Source organism: Saccoglossus kowalevskii, chromosome 8, assembly GCF_978046115.1.
Source record: "Saccoglossus kowalevskii chromosome 8, keSacKowa6.1, whole genome shotgun sequence".
Lineage (NCBI taxonomy): Eukaryota > Metazoa > Hemichordata > Enteropneusta > Harrimaniidae > Saccoglossus > Saccoglossus kowalevskii.
Genome location: NC_140648.1, coordinates 3,565,680 through 3,584,941, shown reverse-complemented (window position 1 = coordinate 3,584,941; position 19,262 = coordinate 3,565,680). Strand labels below are relative to the sequence as shown.

At 33.5% G+C, this 19,262-nt stretch overlaps 1 protein-coding gene across 1 annotated transcript; it reads left to right on the top strand.

Annotated features, from left to right (window-relative positions):
- The first annotated feature begins 17 nt into the window (after positions 1–17).
- Positions 18–17,807, top strand: LOC100378577 (DNA excision repair protein ERCC-6-like). The gene is made up of 19 exons (XM_078010997.2): positions 18–82; positions 508–552; positions 1,472–2,071; positions 2,284–2,401; positions 2,699–2,798; positions 3,169–3,831; positions 4,287–4,482; positions 5,452–5,589; positions 7,437–7,589; positions 8,076–8,211; positions 8,542–8,712; positions 9,146–9,322; positions 9,851–10,063; positions 10,660–10,884; positions 11,556–11,666; positions 12,595–12,809; positions 13,194–13,843; positions 14,215–14,536; positions 14,919–17,807. Exons 3-19 carry the CDS (start codon positions 1,545–1,547, stop codon positions 15,451–15,453), a joined length of 4,650 nt encoding a protein of 1,549 aa, XP_077867123.2. The 5' UTR covers positions 18–82; positions 508–552; positions 1,472–1,544; the 3' UTR covers positions 15,454–17,807.
- Positions 17,808–19,262: the final 1,455 nt, after the last annotated feature.

Genomic DNA, 19,262 nt, shown 5'->3' with positions numbered 1-19,262 from the left:
TCACCTGATCTCATTCAGTATTATAGCGCCGCCTGTGTTGACACACAGAATGGAATTCAACATGGTTGGTCGCTTGACGTCGGTGAGTCCGTGACATTGCTTGAACACATTCAGTGTTGTTCTATAGAAAATTATTTGATCTATTTACCTGTTTGTAGTTTCTTCGTAAATATGGAGCACATTACTACCGTTCGTAGCCAATCTGGATGGGAGTGGGGACCTACGTATGTCATAGCCTTTGATTCGGGTTTTTACGCCGGCATTGTGTAAACACAATATTTTTGCTGACTTTGAGATTTCGTTCACTACTTATTTACCTGCATTTCGTGTTGATTCAGCCATTTCACACTCAAACTTCGTCGGATCGTGGTACATAATATTGTTGTTTCATGAATTATCGACACTAACGCGCATTTATAGCCTTGACGACGACTGTAAACTGTAAGTTTCAAATTCAATGACAATAGTGAGTTGTCTAATTAATTAATTCTTTTGTTTATTTTTTAGCACAAATTAGATCGGACATACGTGTAGCGGTAACCTACATTACCGGTATGTAATTATTCGGGGGAGAGTATAGTATGGGGGTAATCACTTTGCTGTTACCCACTTAATTATAAACAAATTGAAACCAACAGTATTTTGATTTTGAAAGCATACCACCCTCTGTACAAGTATGTTCATACACAGTCCTGCATATATCGATAGATATTTCCATACCAGGCTATTACAGGGATGTAATCAACATTATTGCCTGGCATAGTGAGAACATTACAGTTTTGTACACTCCTGCTCAGGAAACAAGATCTGTGATTGTTTTTGGGCATATCCAATCAAACTCCAGGGTCACAGTAACATCTGTGTTCTTGTTTTCTCCCTTGGGAGCTTAGATTGTATGACAATTGTGTGGCAGTGTACTATCCCGCAAAGTTTTTTTTATTATTTTTTGTATATCAATAAAATATTTATTTATTTCAAATGATGGTCTGTTGAAAACAACTTGACCATCACAGCGTCTTAGCATATGCATATATCATTTGTGTACATGCAGAAAATCAGTCAATGATTGAAAGGAAGCCACAAAAACTAATTGGTGATGGCCGTTACCTAATGGCTTCTATAATCAAAGAAAGCATATTTTTTGGATTTGAATGAAGCATGAGAATCTTCCATGGGAAGCAAACGGGTTACTACTACTACTAATAATAACTTTATTATGCAAATTAACCATCTGTGGGTTTAGTAAGGTAAAAAATGATTACAAAAACAATTAAAATAAGACAAACTATAACACTAAAATTAAAATACACTGAAATTCAACAAAAGAAGAGAAGTAAAAATTAGAAACAGATAATAGTAATACCGGTAGATATTTTTATAAATTTTCATAAAAACTTTCTTGCCTTCATGAAACTCACTGTAGTGAATTGATGCAATCACTGAACTGATCAAATAGTTTGTTTGGTTCCAGAAATTTTTCTCTCTTCAAGACCAAGATTTTATTATGAAGTGATTAAAGAAATGCTGATGTGGATTTGATAAAAATGGATAAGAAAAAAACAGTGCAAGATGGTGCGAGTGAGCCAAAACCTGTCATTTCAGATGGGAGTATGGGTGCTGGTCATCCTTCAATGAGTAATGTAGAAAACAAAGCAAATGGATATTGTCAGGCACCACCAGTGCCTAACAAAAACTTCTTCCAGTCAAGTATGCTGTTACAAGCTCTATGCAATCGTCACGAAGAACAACAAAATTCAAACATTAACACTATGGGACTAACTGATCAGCAAAGCATTCTCACTTCAGAACAGAATATGAATAATCCTGAGGAAGTGTCAACATCAGGATATAAAAATAAAAGTGTCTTACACATTGACACCGCACTCATTCCCCAAGTGCCCAGTAGTCAGCAGTCAGAGGAGCTCCGTGGACTTAATGTGGATGTCTATAGCCATGCAGAATTTGAACAGAATGTCTTACAGCAAGTGGATGATGCTATTATTGAAAGAGAGAGGGAATTCGAAATACAACATGCAGAGAAGGAACTAGAGTCAGTGTTGGATGATATCAGGTAATGTACCGTACGTTTACACAGTATTAATAGTGGAGTTGAATTGTTTGGTGATTACTTGAGTTTCATCTCTTTTGATTATCATCAAATTATACTTATTTTGTTGTTTTTTTCTTGATTTATATTTGCTCCATTTCACTTGGCATATGTGTGATAGTTATTGGTATTCCCAAAACTGTTAATTTATAGAGCATGGTATTTTCCATTCTTAGATTAACAAAACAAGATCTTTCACATATCAAGAAAGTATTGTCTAATATTGCTTCGCATACTGTGAATAAGGAAACTCAGAGGAGACTGATTTCTGTTAAGAAACAGAAAGACAATAAGGTGAGTGAGCTAGTGAATGTCCTCTCACATATCAGATGAGAAATATTTTCTTCTGTTGGGACATCGCCTTGAGTTCATGAGAAACAAGTTTCCATGAAAACCAGGGAAGAAATTTTTAGCATGTCATAATAACTGAACAAATACCGGTATTCACGAATGTGTAGACTTGTTTCTATATTTTAAAGTTCTGTGTGTGTAATAAACCTCCCTAACCATTCCATACTACTGGTACTATATCACTACTGTAAACAGTATGTACATGTAATGGCATGCGTTTTTGTTCATTTCCTCCCATAGCAACGCCAGCTTAAAAAACTCAGAGCCAAACAGAAGAAATTTTTGGCAAAAATAAATGGAACAGTTGTTGACTTGGAAGAAAGCGATTCATCTGATGAAGGTATTGTAGCCATGGCAACAATTACAGTGGTTAAGTTTTAAAATATCTCTTCCCTTTGTTTAACCCAATAAAGGGCCGTTGACCACCAGAATCAAAAACAAAATAAAACCCAATTTTTTTATATTTTTCAAAACTTTTGATCAAGAACTGTAGCCCATTGGACATTATGTTCATTACGACAAAATTATTGAAAAATACATAAAAATTGACACAATCTTGCACCAACATTTTTGTGGAAAATGACAAAGGGTTCATATTAACCTTAATACATGACTAATCATTTAAAATGCAATTGAATAATTTTCACAAATCTTCGATAGTTGAGATGAGAACTATGATCAGTTTAAACATCTGATAATATTTTTTGCAGGAGGTGACAATGAAATGTCGGCCTATAATAGTTTACTTCGAGGTCCAGGTACATCAGGAAACTCACAGCAAGAAACAGAACAAGAAAGACTTATCAGGCTTGGAGAAATGACTCCATTTGGAAATCAAGTTAGCTTTAGTAATGTAGTACAGCAACCAAGTATTGTTCCCGTCAAGAAATTGACTGGAATGACTGACTTTGAAAAATTCCTGATGGATGAGGACAAACAATCTCAAAAAAAAGTTGAAAAAAAAAATGCTGTTATGAAGGTGAAAAAGAAAGTGAAAAAAACTGATGATCCATCCAAAATAAAAAACAGTAATAAACTAACAGTTCAAAGCAATGAAAAGAAAATTAAGAAAAAGCAGAAAAGTTCCTTAGATACACCAGAAGAGTTTAAAGATGAAATTGATGATAGACAAGTAGCATTTTTGGAGAATCGAAGAAATAGAAGTCCACTGAATCTTGATAAATTGGAGAAGTCAGAAAAAAGACGGAAAAGGAAAAACAAAGATTTTATTCCAAATTGGGAAAGTGGAAGTGATGACGATTGTTATAGTGATTACCATGACGACAAGGATGATGATGATGAGTACATTCCAGATGAAAAAGAATTAAAAGCTTCTTGGAAGTCTGAAGATTACAGAATAAGTAAAACTCTAAGTAAGTAGAATTTCTCATTCTTGAGTTTTTTCTGAAAGCTGGGGTTACTACGAGGATATAACGAAAATAACACACAATATGCACAAAGGGTATACTGTGGTTGTATAAACTGATGCATATCAAAGCTTAATGGTCCTGTGCCACCTTAGTGCATCACTTGATACATTGTTGTGATAATAGTTTTATAATAACCAGAAATGAAATGATTTTATAAAATTTGGGTCTGGTGATAATATTCCATATCCATCACTTGATTGTGGTAATTGTATGAAAAATTTGAAGGTGACAAAAATGTGACGAATTAAAAACCATTAAAACTAATAGAATTTTTAGAATTGATTATTTTACAATTTGAAATATTTAGGGAAACATTCTTTTCCACATAACATATTTGTATTGTCCTAGTTTCAAAAGGATCTGCATCACAAGAGATCTATGTGTTCGTCTGATTATAGAAAATGGTAATGCTACCAAGGAACCTTCTCCTAGAAAGAGGAGGAAGAAAGTTGATGATGAAGATGAGGATTGGGATGAGGAAGAGGATGATGATGATGATGATTCAGGATCAGAACTCATCAAACAGTCCAAGAATCAAATGATGAAGAAATTGATAGATGATGCAAATGAAGATATGTATCACAAGAGACTGAAGTAAGATTTTTTGCCCCAATATTTTGTAATTAATGAACCAGTGAAAATACTTCACAGAAGACCCGAGTGACAGTACCGTGAATAGAACATTCACCTCACAAAAGGGAGGTTGTGGGTTCTATTCCCAAGCATTATAATTGTGAGTGCAGTTTGCCCTGCCTTCTAACACATGGTATTTAGCTTAGGAGACTGAACAAATGTATCAAGCAAGTCTTCAAAATAAATTCCATGTAAATGCAAGTACTGTAGAATACTTTATTTTCGCTTGGAATTTATTTTCGCTATTTTCACTGGACGGATGATTCCGTGAAAATAAAATCCAGCGAATATACTTTTTTTCCTATATTTCACATTAAACTCATCAAAAATCAGTGAAAATAAATTCTATACAAAACGGCCAAAAAGCCTTTTCAGCGAAACTAAATTCCAGCGAAAATAAAGTATTCCACAGTAATTTATAGTCTGTAATAAATATTTATTCAGGTGATTATCACTAATTTGCATATCAAATAATTAGGCCAGTTTTTCACCATTTTAACCGTTTGAGTGTTTTGTTTTGTTCCAAAATTTTGGGTGTGTTATTTTGTAATTTTTATTTATTTTCTACATTTTTTTTTTTTATTTTTGGATCTTCATTGGCTACTTCTCTTGATAAAAGGTTTTGAACAAATCTGGAAATTATTATTTCGCTTTGATTCTTTAAAATTGGCCAAAGATGAAATTGGTGTTCAAAAAGTTACTGACTGTAAAGAGTAGTAGCTGTTACAAACTGTACACTGTGCAATTCTTGTGTGGGAAACAATTTTCCATAAACTCTGTGAACATATGTGAGTTTGTTTTCATGGATCCTTTATGGTCCATTGTCATGTTGTTGGATTAGTTGAAATATAAATGTGATACCTTTATGAAATTATTGGGGGAATTCACATGGAGAATACTGATACTAATGTTCATTTTTATTTTCATTAGGCGACAAAAGAAAGAGAAATTGATGAAGAAAAAAGCTAGAATTGATGCAGGTGAAAGTGAGAGTGATGAAGATGTTGATGATTATCGGTTTGAGGGTGGTTTGAAGATACCGGGTCAAGTCTGGTGCAAGCTATATAAGTAAGACTAAAACAAAGTTATCAATACTGGTATCTTCTTTTTTAGTGGAAAATGTAAAACTGCAGTTTCCACCAAATGAATGAATGAAACTTAATTTATATTTCCAATTCTAAGTTTGAGGATCTTCTCTGACACAGTACTCTGTTTCAAAAAAATTATGGGTGATATACCTGTGTGTAGTTGGTTGTCGTATTGTGAAATGCATTATTTTCACTTGGAATTTAATTTTGCTATTTTCACTGAAGGAATGATTCAGTGAAAATAAAATCCAGTGAAAATATAACTTTTTAGTCCCCGTTTGGACGCAGTCCGAAAACGGGGACTTATGTATCTTAGAAATGCCTGGACCAATCACAATCAAACTTCACACATATAGCATACATGATAGTATACATATGCACGTCAATTTGTTTCACGATCTGATTCAAGATGGCCGAATGGCGACCATTTTTGTGCTAAAAATCATCAAAAACAAGCATTTCTCAGCTGTTAACAGATGGATTTTGTTCAAACTTGGTATATACATTAGACATTATAGGACCTTGATGAACATCATTTTGTTTTACGATCTGATTCAAGATGGCCGAATGGCGACCATTTTTGTGCTAAAAATCATCAAAAACAAGCATTTCTCGTCTGTTTACAGATGGATTTTGTTCAAACTTGGTATATACATTAGTCATTATGGGTCCTTGATGCAAATAATTTTGTTTTTCAGATAAGATTTAAAATGGCCAACTGGTGGCCATTTTGTTTTAATGAATGTGGTTCTCGTGCCATATCTCTGACTTGCTTTCACTGATTATGTTTAAATATTCATTATACATCATGTCATAGATAGACAGATATATTGGTTTGACGATCCTATTCAAAATGGCCAAATGGTGGCCAAATGGTGGCCATTTTTGTGATAAAAAATCATCAAATATCAAGCATTTATGGATGGATTTCATTCAAACTTGGTACATATGTTAGACATTACAGGTTCCTGATGCACATCATTTATTTATCAGATCGGATTCAAAATGGCTGCCTGGCGGCCATTTTGTTTTAATGATTGGGCTTCTAGAGCCATATCTCTTAAATGCTTTGACTGATTATATTCAAATTTTATATATTTGTTATACATCATGTTATATATATACATGTATTCAATATGGCTGATTTTGAATGCTGTTCCAGTACTTTTTTGACGATCAGATACAAATGTCAATCACTTTAATGTTAAAAAATCATATTCCTGACATGGTTATATTCCAGCTATATTACTATAAACAAAACTATATATCTTAAATTTGATAACTAACGGGGACTGTGCCATGCATGGCTTGTTTTATATATTTGACATTCAAATGGCAGTGAAAATAAATTACATACAAAACGCAAAAAAAAAAAAGCCTTTTTATATTGTAAATTAATTCAAGCTAAAATAAAGTATTTTACAGTATACTAATTTGGGTAGTAATGTACAACTCAGGAAATGTAGAATGACAAAAAATCCTCATATACATTGTATGTACATATTGTCATAAATTGTACGAAATATTAAATAAATATGCTAACATTATCGACTAAATATTACTTACTAGAGAATGGACTGTTTTTTTAAGAAAAAAAAAATGAACTGACCTCTGTCTATTATTTTTAACTATTATGAGAGATAGTTGTTACATTAGTCTGCAAATATATATAACATGACTGATCACAAGTGTTCCTAGTCTTGTAGTAACATTTCTAAGTGGAGGAGATTAGCTAGTGTCATATATATGTCAGCATATGTGCTACTAATAGAGCAATTATGATATGGAATACTTTTCAACTTTGATTATTTTTGTTCCTCTCCACAGATATCAAAAGACAGGAGTGAAATGGCTATGGGAGTTACATTGCCAGCAGACTGGTGGTATTGTTGGTGATGAAATGGGACTCGGCAAAACTATTCAAATCATATCATTCTTGTCCGGTCTAAAATATTCTAAATTACAAATCAAGGGAGACAAGTGAGTAAATCAGTGAATGGTGTTTTTGTGTGTTCTCCCATGAACAGTGTTTCTGTTGGATTATATCATTTCTCTATCCTGGTAAAATGGCTGAATTAAAACACAAGAGCAACCAAACCATGTTATGATATGAACAAGCGTATAGTGTCTCTACGCAGACTCTGTTATATTCACTGTGTTAATGGTATTTCTGTTTCTATTTGAGTGAATTTGAGTGTCTTTGACCTGCTGTCATTATAAATGGTGTTAGTCCTGATTAGTTTCTGCTGTTCTCCTCATAGTCACAAAATTCTATAGCAGTGACTTTCACTGATGTTCTATTGAATCACAGTGGCTGTCACTGAGGTCTTAGGGAGTCACAGTGACTTTACCAAGGTCTTAGGGAGTCACAGTGACTTTTATTGCGCTTGTAGGGAGTTACTGACAAATATGCACTAACTAGTATGAATGGAAATGTAATCTTGTTGTGTTTTATATCTGTGTTAGGTACATTGGTTTAGGTCCAGTACTCATTGTATGCCCAACCACAGTCATGCATCAGTGGGTCAGAGAATTCCATACCTGGTATCCAGACTTCAGAGTGGCTATATTCCATGATTCTGGGTCTTATTCTGGCTCAAAGGTAAGTTATATTAAAAACAAAAAAATTTTTGTTGCTAAATACGTTATTGCTACTACTACCTGGTACCTGGTAATAACTTTCAATATGGTAGCCTTATACATACTGGTAGTATGTGCAAACTGTTCACCAATGATTTATATGCTCTCTGATAAAATTCACCCACTATGCCTACAGATTGGATTTTAGAAAATTATTTATTTTTAAGTGCTGTGTAATATAGTTTGATGGAGCTGTCTCATGTCCTTAGCTATATGTCAGTTTCTTTCTTTTGATGAATGTTGGAAGTAAGCAAGTTTAAAACATCAATATATTTCATGTGTTTGTTGACAGGCGTCGCTGGTATACGATATTGTGAAATCACGTGGTGTGCTGGTGACATCATATGCCGCTGTACGAATACAACAAGACATGTTGCTGCGATATCAATGGGACTATGTTATACTGGATGAAGGACATAAAATCAGAAACCCTGATGCTGATGTCACTCAGGCTTGTAAACAGGTAAATTTAATACAAGACTGTTTCTGATTGGCTACCAAACACAAACACATAAGCAAAAAGCCAATCACAGAACACATTGTTTGTGTACTTGTGTATTATGTCAAGTGATAAATATTTTACACAAAGTGTTTTGGCATCTGCATTAAGCTGTGGTTGAAATATAGTGAAATATGTTTTAACTTCTTACCCTCATGTACCAAATCATTTTCAGTTTTAGTTGTATGGCTTAGACAAGTTTCACTTTTTAAACATTGTTACAGGTATTTATTAAAGTTAGTGTACTTTGGTCACCATTCAAATAAATATTGTCTGCAATCTTACAATAGTGTAGGTTCACACATACATCATTTCACAAACTTTTCAATTGTATCACTTTGATGAAAACAAATTTTCTCGTAAAGTTTAATGCTGTTCCTTTTTCTTTTCTTTTCAGTTCCGTACGCCACATCGAATCATACTCTCAGGTTCTCCAATGCAGAATAACTTGCGTGAACTCTGGTCATTATTTGATTTTGTATTTCCGGGTAAACTTGGCACCCTGCCAGTTTTCATGCAGGAGTTCTCTGTCCCAATCACCATGGGTGGTTACTCTAATGCATCTGATGTTCAGGTAAGGGAATCATGAAGATGAGTGGATGTCAAAGATCACAACCTTTGACATTGTGTTCACTATGGGTGGTTACTCTAATGCATCTGATGTTCAGGTAAGGGAATCATGAAGATGAGTGGATGTCAAAGATCACAACCTGGGATGCGATGATTTGACAATGGAACGTATATATTTTCTGAAAGCTCAACGTGTGTTGTTTTGTTTCTTACATTCATATATGATGCATTGAATGGCAGTTTTATTAATGAATTCATGGAACATATTTGTTATAACGTCATTGTACATAAATATACAAAGTATACTAAGCATAATGTCATCCAATTTTTCTGCAAAAATCAAGGTTTCTATAATTTCTTTGTTGACTTTGCACCAAATGAATATAACAAAATAATACAGGTTTATTTTACGATTTAATACAGGTTGGTTTTAGCACTCAATAAATCAAATTTTCACAGATATGTTCACATATACACCACTTCAATGTATGTTTTTAACTTCCTTGATTTGAATCTATCTATCTACACACAGGTACAGACTGCATATAAATGTGCCTGTGTACTTAGAGACACTATAAATCCATACTTACTAAGACGAATGAAACAAGACGTCAAAGTGAATCTCAACTTGCCAGATAAAAATGAGCAAGTCCTCTTCTGTAGATTGACACCCGAACAAGTGGACGTATATAAGGAGTACATCGACTCCGGTGAATGTCACGCAATATTAACAGGACGGTATAAGGTAATTCTTGTTCTATTTGTATGTTTTATGCAGACATTGCAACTATTCATAATGAACATACATTCATAAACATACATTACCAATAAGCTACAAATATTTCAGAATGAATGTGAATGAATTCTCCTTTTAATAATTTTGTGATTACTCGCAACTCTCAAAATTCACCAAAATTTGTGTCTAATAAAATTATAGTGGTTTAGAATATAGATATATGATAATCTAATAATATTTGTTGATTTTGAATGAATGGCGATATTTGTTATGTTTTCAGATGGAAAGATCTGAGTAGTGAAATGAATTCCCACATTTATCTAATGATTCATATTTATTGTGGGTATAATATGACATTATGACGAGGATACCTCAAAATATGCACTTTGAGGTATCCTCGTCATAACCTTATTAATGTACATCCTTGCCTACCAAGGATACATCATGGGAATGCTGAAATCCAAAAAAATTTGGAATTCGCATTTCCTTATATGGTAGAATGAAAATACCTCTAAAATACCTCTGCCTAAATCCTGACACACTGTAACTTATGGTGTGACAGATCTATAATAATAACATATATTTATATTCTTTCATAATTCTAGGTATTTGCTGGGTTAATTACTCTACGTAAGATCTGTAACCACCCTGATATATCCACTGGTGGCCCTAGGGTACTGAAAGGTGACTATGAGCATGATGATGACATCCCAGAAGAAATGCGTTATGGATATTGGAAGAAATCAGGAAAACTAATCGTAATAGAATCTTTGTTAAAACTGTGGAAGAAACAAGGACATAGGGTCCTGTTGTTTACACAAAGTAAACAGGTATGTATGTTGGTATTTCATTCCTCCTCTGTTGCTAAAATTAAACATAAGTTGATATGTTTAATCCATGTGTTTCAGGATGATATAAGCTTTGTATCATGAAAGGTAGTAGGAGTGATTGTATGGATTTATGGCAATGGATTAAAACATGCTACATTGTGCACAATATGTATCCTATGTTACAACACACTGCATGTAAATTACAATGTTCATCTACATAAAATTCGAACATACATTATCCGACTTTTTTCATTGAGGGGAATAAATTGAGGATATTACTGAAGGTATCATAATATTTTGTATTGCATCATCGTCGCATGATCAAAAATGTTAATAAATTGCATACATTTAGATACATACCCGGTAGTGTAAAACTTTTGTTTTGTGGGAAAAAAATTTTAAAGTATTTTGCTTGTATCATATTTGTGATGTTTTTGAATCAAAAATAGACTTCAGATGCAAATTATTGAGAGCCAGAAGCCACAAGACTGGTTTTTGATTCCAAAACTATGGTCCATTCTCTTTAGTCATTGCATCCAATGTTCCAAATACCTTGGTTACAGATGTCATGGAAACAGTGTATGTGATCAATGGAAGAGAATGGAAAACACTATTTGAGTGGAGAGAACTTGTCACATATTTCTGACATTTTTTTTTACCTTTCTCATTAGATGTTGGATATTCTGGATAGCTTTGTAACATCAAGAGGATATAATTACATGAGAATGGATGGATCAACTCCTATATCGTCACGGCAACCTGCAGTCAATAGATTCAACCAGGTAAGTTGCTATTTTTTCAAAAATGTTGACCTTTTTATACAAAATGTATATATTGAAGATGACTTTCACATAGTGTGAATGAAATGTATTCTACATTTGTTTGGAGGTGGACACCTATATCTACTAGGCAGAAATTGTTTTCCAACCATTGATTCTTATTCTAAGTGGTTGTCATGTTTAATATTAATGCTGACTTCATCCCAGCATTGTGTCATGTGTTCAGTCGATGACTGTTAGACCCAAAATTTGGGTAACTGTGAAATACTGAATAAACTATGATTCCAGCGTTAAATAACTCCCAAAAACTCTGAAAAACACAATTTTCAGGCGCTATACACCGATAAAGAGTGTAATTTCATGTTGGTGCCATGCAGGCGATATCCTTTGAGCCCTTTGACACAAACTCATGAAATTTTCTCAAAAACTGCTTGATTTTTAAAATTTTTGTGTGTATCAATCCTTGTTTGGAAGTTATCATTTATTGCAACTAAAAGAAGCACAGATCATTTTTTATTTACTATTTTCTTGAAATTTCTCTTCTTCTGAATTAATAATGAAATGAACAGGTGCTGTATGTTCATAAATTAGGTTTATGTGTTAGCTAATAGAAATGTGATGGCAAGAATTATTAAGGATTTAATTATCCATAATTATATGTGATTTTGACTTAAATTGTCACATTTTAGTAATTATTTCATATTTATGATGGTGAAAGTTGCGATTTTCTTGTTTTCTTGACACAATTTGTAACATTCGACCAATAACTAATTTTTGTGGCTACAGTATTTATATGCTTGAAGTGGATAAAGAGAACCAATCACACATTACTTTTCATATGGTTTCTTGGTTGATGTTCTAATAATCAATATAATTGATCAGCTTGTGTGATTATTGCATTGAATATAAACATTATTCATTTTGTTTGCAGGATAAGTCAGTATTTGTGTTTCTATTGACAACTCGTGTTGGTGGGTTAGGAGTGAATCTGATTGGTGCAGACCGCGTGGTGATCTATGACCCCGATTGGAATCCTAGTACTGATATGCAAGCCAGGGAGAGAGCCTGGAGAATTGGTCAAAACAAACAGGTGACCATATATCGGTTATTGACCAGTGGTACAATTGAAGAGAAAATCTATCACAGGTAATGACGTAAAATTTGTATTGTTGATATAAAGCTAAATTCATTAGCTGGCTGTAAAGAGGTTTTCTCAAATTAAATACCATCAATCAATCACAATCAATATGTGTGATATTATGCGTCTTTTTGGTTAAAAGTTATCAGATTAGTAATAATTATAATCAGAATATGGAGTAAGCCCTGAAGCCATGTGAAGTCATTTTGGTCCAAAATAATTCTAAAAATTTCTGAAAATTACAGAAAGTGGGAAAAAAAGTGCCCATCAAGATTTTGGCAGGGTCTACCATGGTGATGATCACTTTTGTCATTGAATGATAATGATAATGATAATGGGATCATTTGTGTAACTATGAAGGGTTAAACTAATTCTGAGATGCTTATTTACAGACAAATCTTCAAGCAATTTCTGACTAATCGGGTGTTGAAAGATCCAAAACAACGGCGGTTCTTCAAAACTAATGATTTACATGAGCTGTTCACACTCACATCACAGGATACCAAGCAAGGAACTGAAACCCATGCCATCTTTGCTGGCACTGGGTCAGATATCACAATTAATTTAAAGAAGTCAAAGATCAGGAGGTCGCATAGCAACCAACAACTGTGTGAAGAAAGGAACAAGCAGAGTTCACCAATACTACATAGGTCTCTGACAGCTCCTGGAAGCCTGAAAAAATTGGATGAGATTCACACAGCTGAGTTAGGTGATAATGACACTTTAAACAGTGCCACCCAATCCACTGAGGAAATGCACCAAGAACCCAAAGCTGAAAAAGATGGTATAGTTTTAGAAGGTGCAGTGTTGTCAGGTGATAGCAAGGCTGCAAATTCTGTGTTGCCAGGTGACAGCGAATGTGGAAAGACTGTGTTGCCAGCAGACAGTAAACATAGGCTGATTAAGAAAGTCTTGAGTAATGATGTCACCACTGCCAAACATCATAGAAAGGACATAGAAAGACAACACAGGCATGGACATAAGCCTGATAGACATTTTGTGTCACCTAAACATGGCAAAAAGAAAAGGAAACGTAGAAATGGTAAGATAGCATCACAATTATACACTGTATATTCTGTTTTCTTTATGCACTATCAAAGTAGTATGCATTAGTGTTAAGGGTTAATATGCATACTGAAAACTGCATAATTCTTGTCATTTCCGGATTTTACGGCATTTTTAATGACAAAATTTCATGAAGAGTAGTTGGACCCTAGAGAAATTTTCATTGCTACAAAACTTTGTGATTTTCACTGTCTCTCAAAATTTGTCTCTCTCGTAATTAATGTGGTTTACCACATTATAAAAATTGTATTTTTCTATGTGAAATTAAAATAAATAAAATAATAAACTTTTTAAGATATGGCGTGCGATATAATAATTATAATTTTATTACATTATGTTTATGTTTAGTCTTTGAAGGTAAGAAGATAGCATACCTTGATCATCATGATACTTATCACCATGGCAACGATGATGATAAAGAAGAACGGCATGATGACTATGTGCTTGCTAAATTATTCAAGAAATCTGGTGTTCACAGTGCATTGCAGCATGATAACGTCATAGAGTCTGCAAACCCTGACTTTCTTTTAGTGGAAGGTGAAGCAAACAGAGTGGCTAAGGAAGCTACAAAAGCTTTGAAGCTATCCAGAAAACGATGTCGGCAGCTTCCGGTCGGTGTGCCCACATGGACTGGACAGAGTGGAGCAGCAGGAGCACCAAAGGCAATCAAGTAAGGTTCAACTTTAATTGATGGCTTTTAATACTATCTCCACACAGGTGTTGCCCACGTCTTTCAAATATAAAATGGTAAAAAATGTGTTCACTTTGTGTGGCTTTATGATAGATAGAAAGTGCATTCTTCGAACATCGGTAATATTGTCTCCATAATATAGTTTCCATACAACTATATGCAAACAGAATCATAACATTCAAGTAATTTGAACTTTTAATATGTCATATGGTTTTAACATTGTTATTTTAAAATTTACTGAAAATGGCAAAATCAAAATAGTAAGTAACAAGTGCAGAACAATTTGGGTGAGAAAGTGTGGTGGTGAGAAGTGAAAGAAACACTACTAATATAGTTTCACACATGTTTATTCTGCTTGTAGGCCAAGATTTGGTCAGAAGTCAAATTTCACCTTGGCTGGACTAGGAAAAGGAGGGTCAAACAGCCGAGGATCTTCATCAATCACAGCCGACAAGAAATCAAAACAATCTTCAATGTTTGGAAAGAAGAAACTTTTTAATGGTGAAGTATGCGGAACTGTGGAATCAACGAGTCAAGCTGCTGCCTTGCCAGCATCTACAGATCTCTTGACTAAGATGAGAGAGAGGAACAATGTTGTTGTAAACAATGCCAATGCTGGTGACAATAGCAGTAGTGATGAGGACACCAGTGCCAGACCACTGCCAATCAGGGCAAGGACTGACAGAGATGAACTAATAGAAGATATAAGAAATTTCATAGCTTTTCAGGGCTCTATTGATGGGCAAGCCACGACAAAAGAAATCCTTAAAGAATTTGAACATCAGCTGCCATCAAACGACTCTGCAATATTTAAAGCTATGTTGCAACAAATATGTACATTTTATCGACAGAACAACGGGATTGGTCTGTGGAAGTTAAAACCTGAGTTCAGATAGTGTCAGTTTAGAGTTTAATAGATACTGATAAACCCCATTGATTTTATAGCAATGGACCCACAGGTTGCAAAAAAAAAAGTTTTATTCCTTTGTTTCGTAATAATTGTAATTTATTTTGCAAAACTAATGAATTATGGGAATGGTGCAATATTCCACAGCTCCATCTGGACATCATCCAGTGTTCTCATCAAGATACAGTGTTTTATTACTACAACGGTCTGACACTGCCACAGTGGTTTATTTATAAATCAAATTAATAAATTACTGAAAACTATGTGTATGATCTCCAATAGAGGCACATGCTGATAAAATAACATGTATTGTACAATGTACATATATTGTACATCTTATTACGATACATGTACATACCTCCATACATATGTGCATGTATGAGTCAAAATACTGGTTTGTTTTAATTACCTTGCCCGTACCATCAAAGATGGAAGGGAAAGGTATATTAAGAGAAAAATTTTGTCCGGCGTTGTCGTCGTCGTTGTTGTTGTCGTCGTTAATAATTGTTATTGTGTGCATAATAACTTTACTAATTCCATTCCAAACTTCATAAAACTTGGTCACCTTGTTCATCAGTATAAAGTCTTCCATGAGTTTGAACAACAGATGTCCTGTATGAAAATATCATGCAAAAATTGGTCACTGGTGATACACATCAAAGGTCACTGATCTCAGTGGAAATATGCATTGTTGTATGTGTTCAATGAAGCAAATGATTTATCTTGTAATAATATCCTTGGTAATGTATCTCAGAATCCCTTACTGGGTTTCAAAACCAACTCATGGAGAGATTGCACAGTCTGATACACATTTGCAAACCTACCAATAAAATCTTTACAGAAAACAAGATGTCAGAAAATCAATATAAGCACTCCTATGAACTGGGTGCCTAACTTTGATCAAGATCTGAAGCTAATAGAAAATCTGTTTAGTTCAAAGTTATCAAATCAAAAACAATACATAAAAAATACATTCCACATTTTAAAAAGAAAATTATTCTAAAATATATGTATTCTGTATTTGACAAACAGTTCATTCGACAAATGAAAACTCACAGGAATATGTTTCAGCTATTAGAACAGAATGATAGAGTTTTTATAATACTAGTTTAAAAACGCACTTCAAAGATTGCAGTGTTTGAAGATGTAGGTTCTCAGGAGGCACCAGTACTGTTGACTTCTCCCTCCACTGGACACCAACTAACTATTTAAGTTGATTTGCATACAAAGCAGAGCTTGCAACATGATAGCTATTCATAAAGGGTTTTTTTTTTTTTATTTTTCATATAATACAGTAGTCACACAATGAGGTAGTTCATATTTGTCTCAGTGAATCATTAATTTTTGACAGACACCTGTACAAAATACTTGGACTAAAGCCAGCTAAAATTTTCTGTTATCTTGCATGTTTTATGAATCTATTCACATCTAAATGCAGCACTTTTTTTTTTTCAATGAGACATTTGTTTTTATACTAAAATATCTGAATTACTTTGAAGAAAGCTGGAAATTATGTCCCTTAAAATAATTAAACAAATAAGGCACCAATGTTTTTGTAAGATATTTACATCTTTTAAGGACATTCGGTAGACTGATTCCCCACTGTTGGTTCAACCCCAAAACTTGTTTGTATTCAAAATTAATTATGACAATGCATATTTATATTGAAACAAACTATGATAAAGGGAATTATATTATATAACAAAGGGCAAGGTCACCAGAGTTCAACTATGTTTCTGCTTGATGTTATTTTCAAGTGCCATTCTTGTGTGTTGCAGTAATGTGATTCAATGCTGAATGGTAAATTCAGCTACAGTGAATTTCATGAAGACATAAATGTTTTTAATAAGAAATATTTATGAATGTTTTATAAATTTCAAATGAAGTTTGAAAACAAATTGACCAATCACAACTCGTTAACAGATGCATGACAGTAAATTGGCCAATGATTAAAGGAGACTTACAAAGACTCATGGGTAATTGTTATATTGCCAATAGCTTCTATAGCTGTTGAAAGCCTGGACCACAAAGGTTTTCTAGGGTAAATTTTTTTATAAATATTTAAAACTTTTCATAAAACAGCATTCATGTGTTCATGAAATTGACTGTATAGAATGAATGGATTGAAACCTTCAACCATAAATGTTTGTATTGTTTTTTATTTAGTTTTTATTAATACAAACTGCATTTTTATGTTCATAACCTTCTTGAAAGGTTGTTTGGCTGATGTTAAAAAATACATTGTTTGATCGTTACCATAGCAATAGATGTCACATTCTTCATTTTTGTATTGTACTATATTTTATAACAGCATTGCAATAAAAAAAAAATTGTAAATTGGTATTATAGTTTGTGTTGTCTGTCTGCCACATCTTGAATTTTCAATGTCCGAGGAATGTCCGAACGGAACAACACCATGCAAGCGGACGATGGTCTGCCAGCCACCAAATTACACACTTCAGTATGACTTGTCCCAATCTGATATTTTACACATATGTCACTGTAATACTGGGAGTTGTTGTTAGAATCCTCCTACCCCTGCAGTTTATAAAGAGTTCTAGGAAATCAAAAATCAGTTATATATCTTAATACATAAACAGGAAAAGTTTAATGGCATTCCTCAAGACAACATTTTTTGAATGTCAATGACACTTTGTGTAGTAGGACCCCAGAAAAATGTTCACTTCTACAAGATTTCTTCACTGACTCCTAAAAATTTACTCTTTCGAAATTCAAGTAGTTTACAGTTTTATGCATGCATTTTGAATTTTCCATTATGACTGTATAATTGAATTATCGGTAGAACCATAGAGCTAGATTTGCTTGCAGTTTGTTGCGATTCGAATCAAAAATTCTTGAAAAATAAATATAAATTGTGTAAACGAGGAGTGAGCGCAAAAGTCTCAACATTGTCGGGAATTCGCAGTTACAGGACTTTCATGTTCACCCTTCGTTTATGCAATTTATATTTATTTCGAGGAAATTTTTCATCGGAATTGCAACAGACTCCAAGCAAGTCTACCATGGAGCTAGAACAAAGGCAATCATAATGTCTGCATAGCAACACTTCTGCATATTTCACTATTATGAGATGGAAACCTCGCCAATTTGTTTTAAAAACTTAGATTGGAACGCAAAAAAGTAAAAGTAAATAAACCCTTGTCATCCACAGTGATAGTAAATAAACTACCGTTATATATTGTTTATAAGCAGGCTTTCCAACAGTCAGTCAATTAGCTCTGAATATGAATAACCACACCTCCTCCTACTTATTAAAAAAATCATCTGAAAGTTGTATATTGTAGTATCTGCCAGGAAGAGTATTTTTGAAAACTGGGTATTTGGATCATTTATCACCTGTGTTGATGTTCTTACTACTGCTGTTGAATGAAACATCTGAAAATCAGTTGTTCAATAAATTAATTGACATGAACGATTCTGTGTTTTTTAATTAGTGACTCTTCATAAAAACATAAGAAAATCGTGTTTCAAGAAACTGTTCCAATCGATCACTCAATTCTGTTCACATGACTTTTGAATATTTTTAGAACTTTTAATTTTATTGCGTCCGTGTAAAAAGATTTACATAGGATACCGTATGTACAGCAAAAACAAGTTTTAAAATTATAAAAAGATGTATGTACAAATATTATAAAAAAGTACGTAACTAGTATTTAAATGTTAAATATATCTTTGTGTTGTGTAAATATAATTGGCAAGTTCTTTAATTATACTGAAATCTTTTTTGTAAATAAAAATATAATTTATATTTACTAGTAACATTGATATTAAGATCAT

Excerpts from the sequence above, each read along its gene's own strand:
- LOC100378577 (XM_078010997.2), top strand. The coding sequence starts at position 1,545 with ATGGATAAGAAAAAAACAGTGCAAGATGGTGCGAGTGAGCCAAAACCT. Across the intron at positions 8,212-8,541 it reads GGTCTTATTCTGGCTCAAAG|GCGTCGCTGGTATACGATAT; the intron begins GTAAGTTATATT and ends GTTTGTTGACAG. Across the intron at positions 8,713-9,145 it reads TCACTCAGGCTTGTAAACAG|TTCCGTACGCCACATCGAAT; the intron begins GTAAATTTAATA and ends TTTTCTTTTCAG.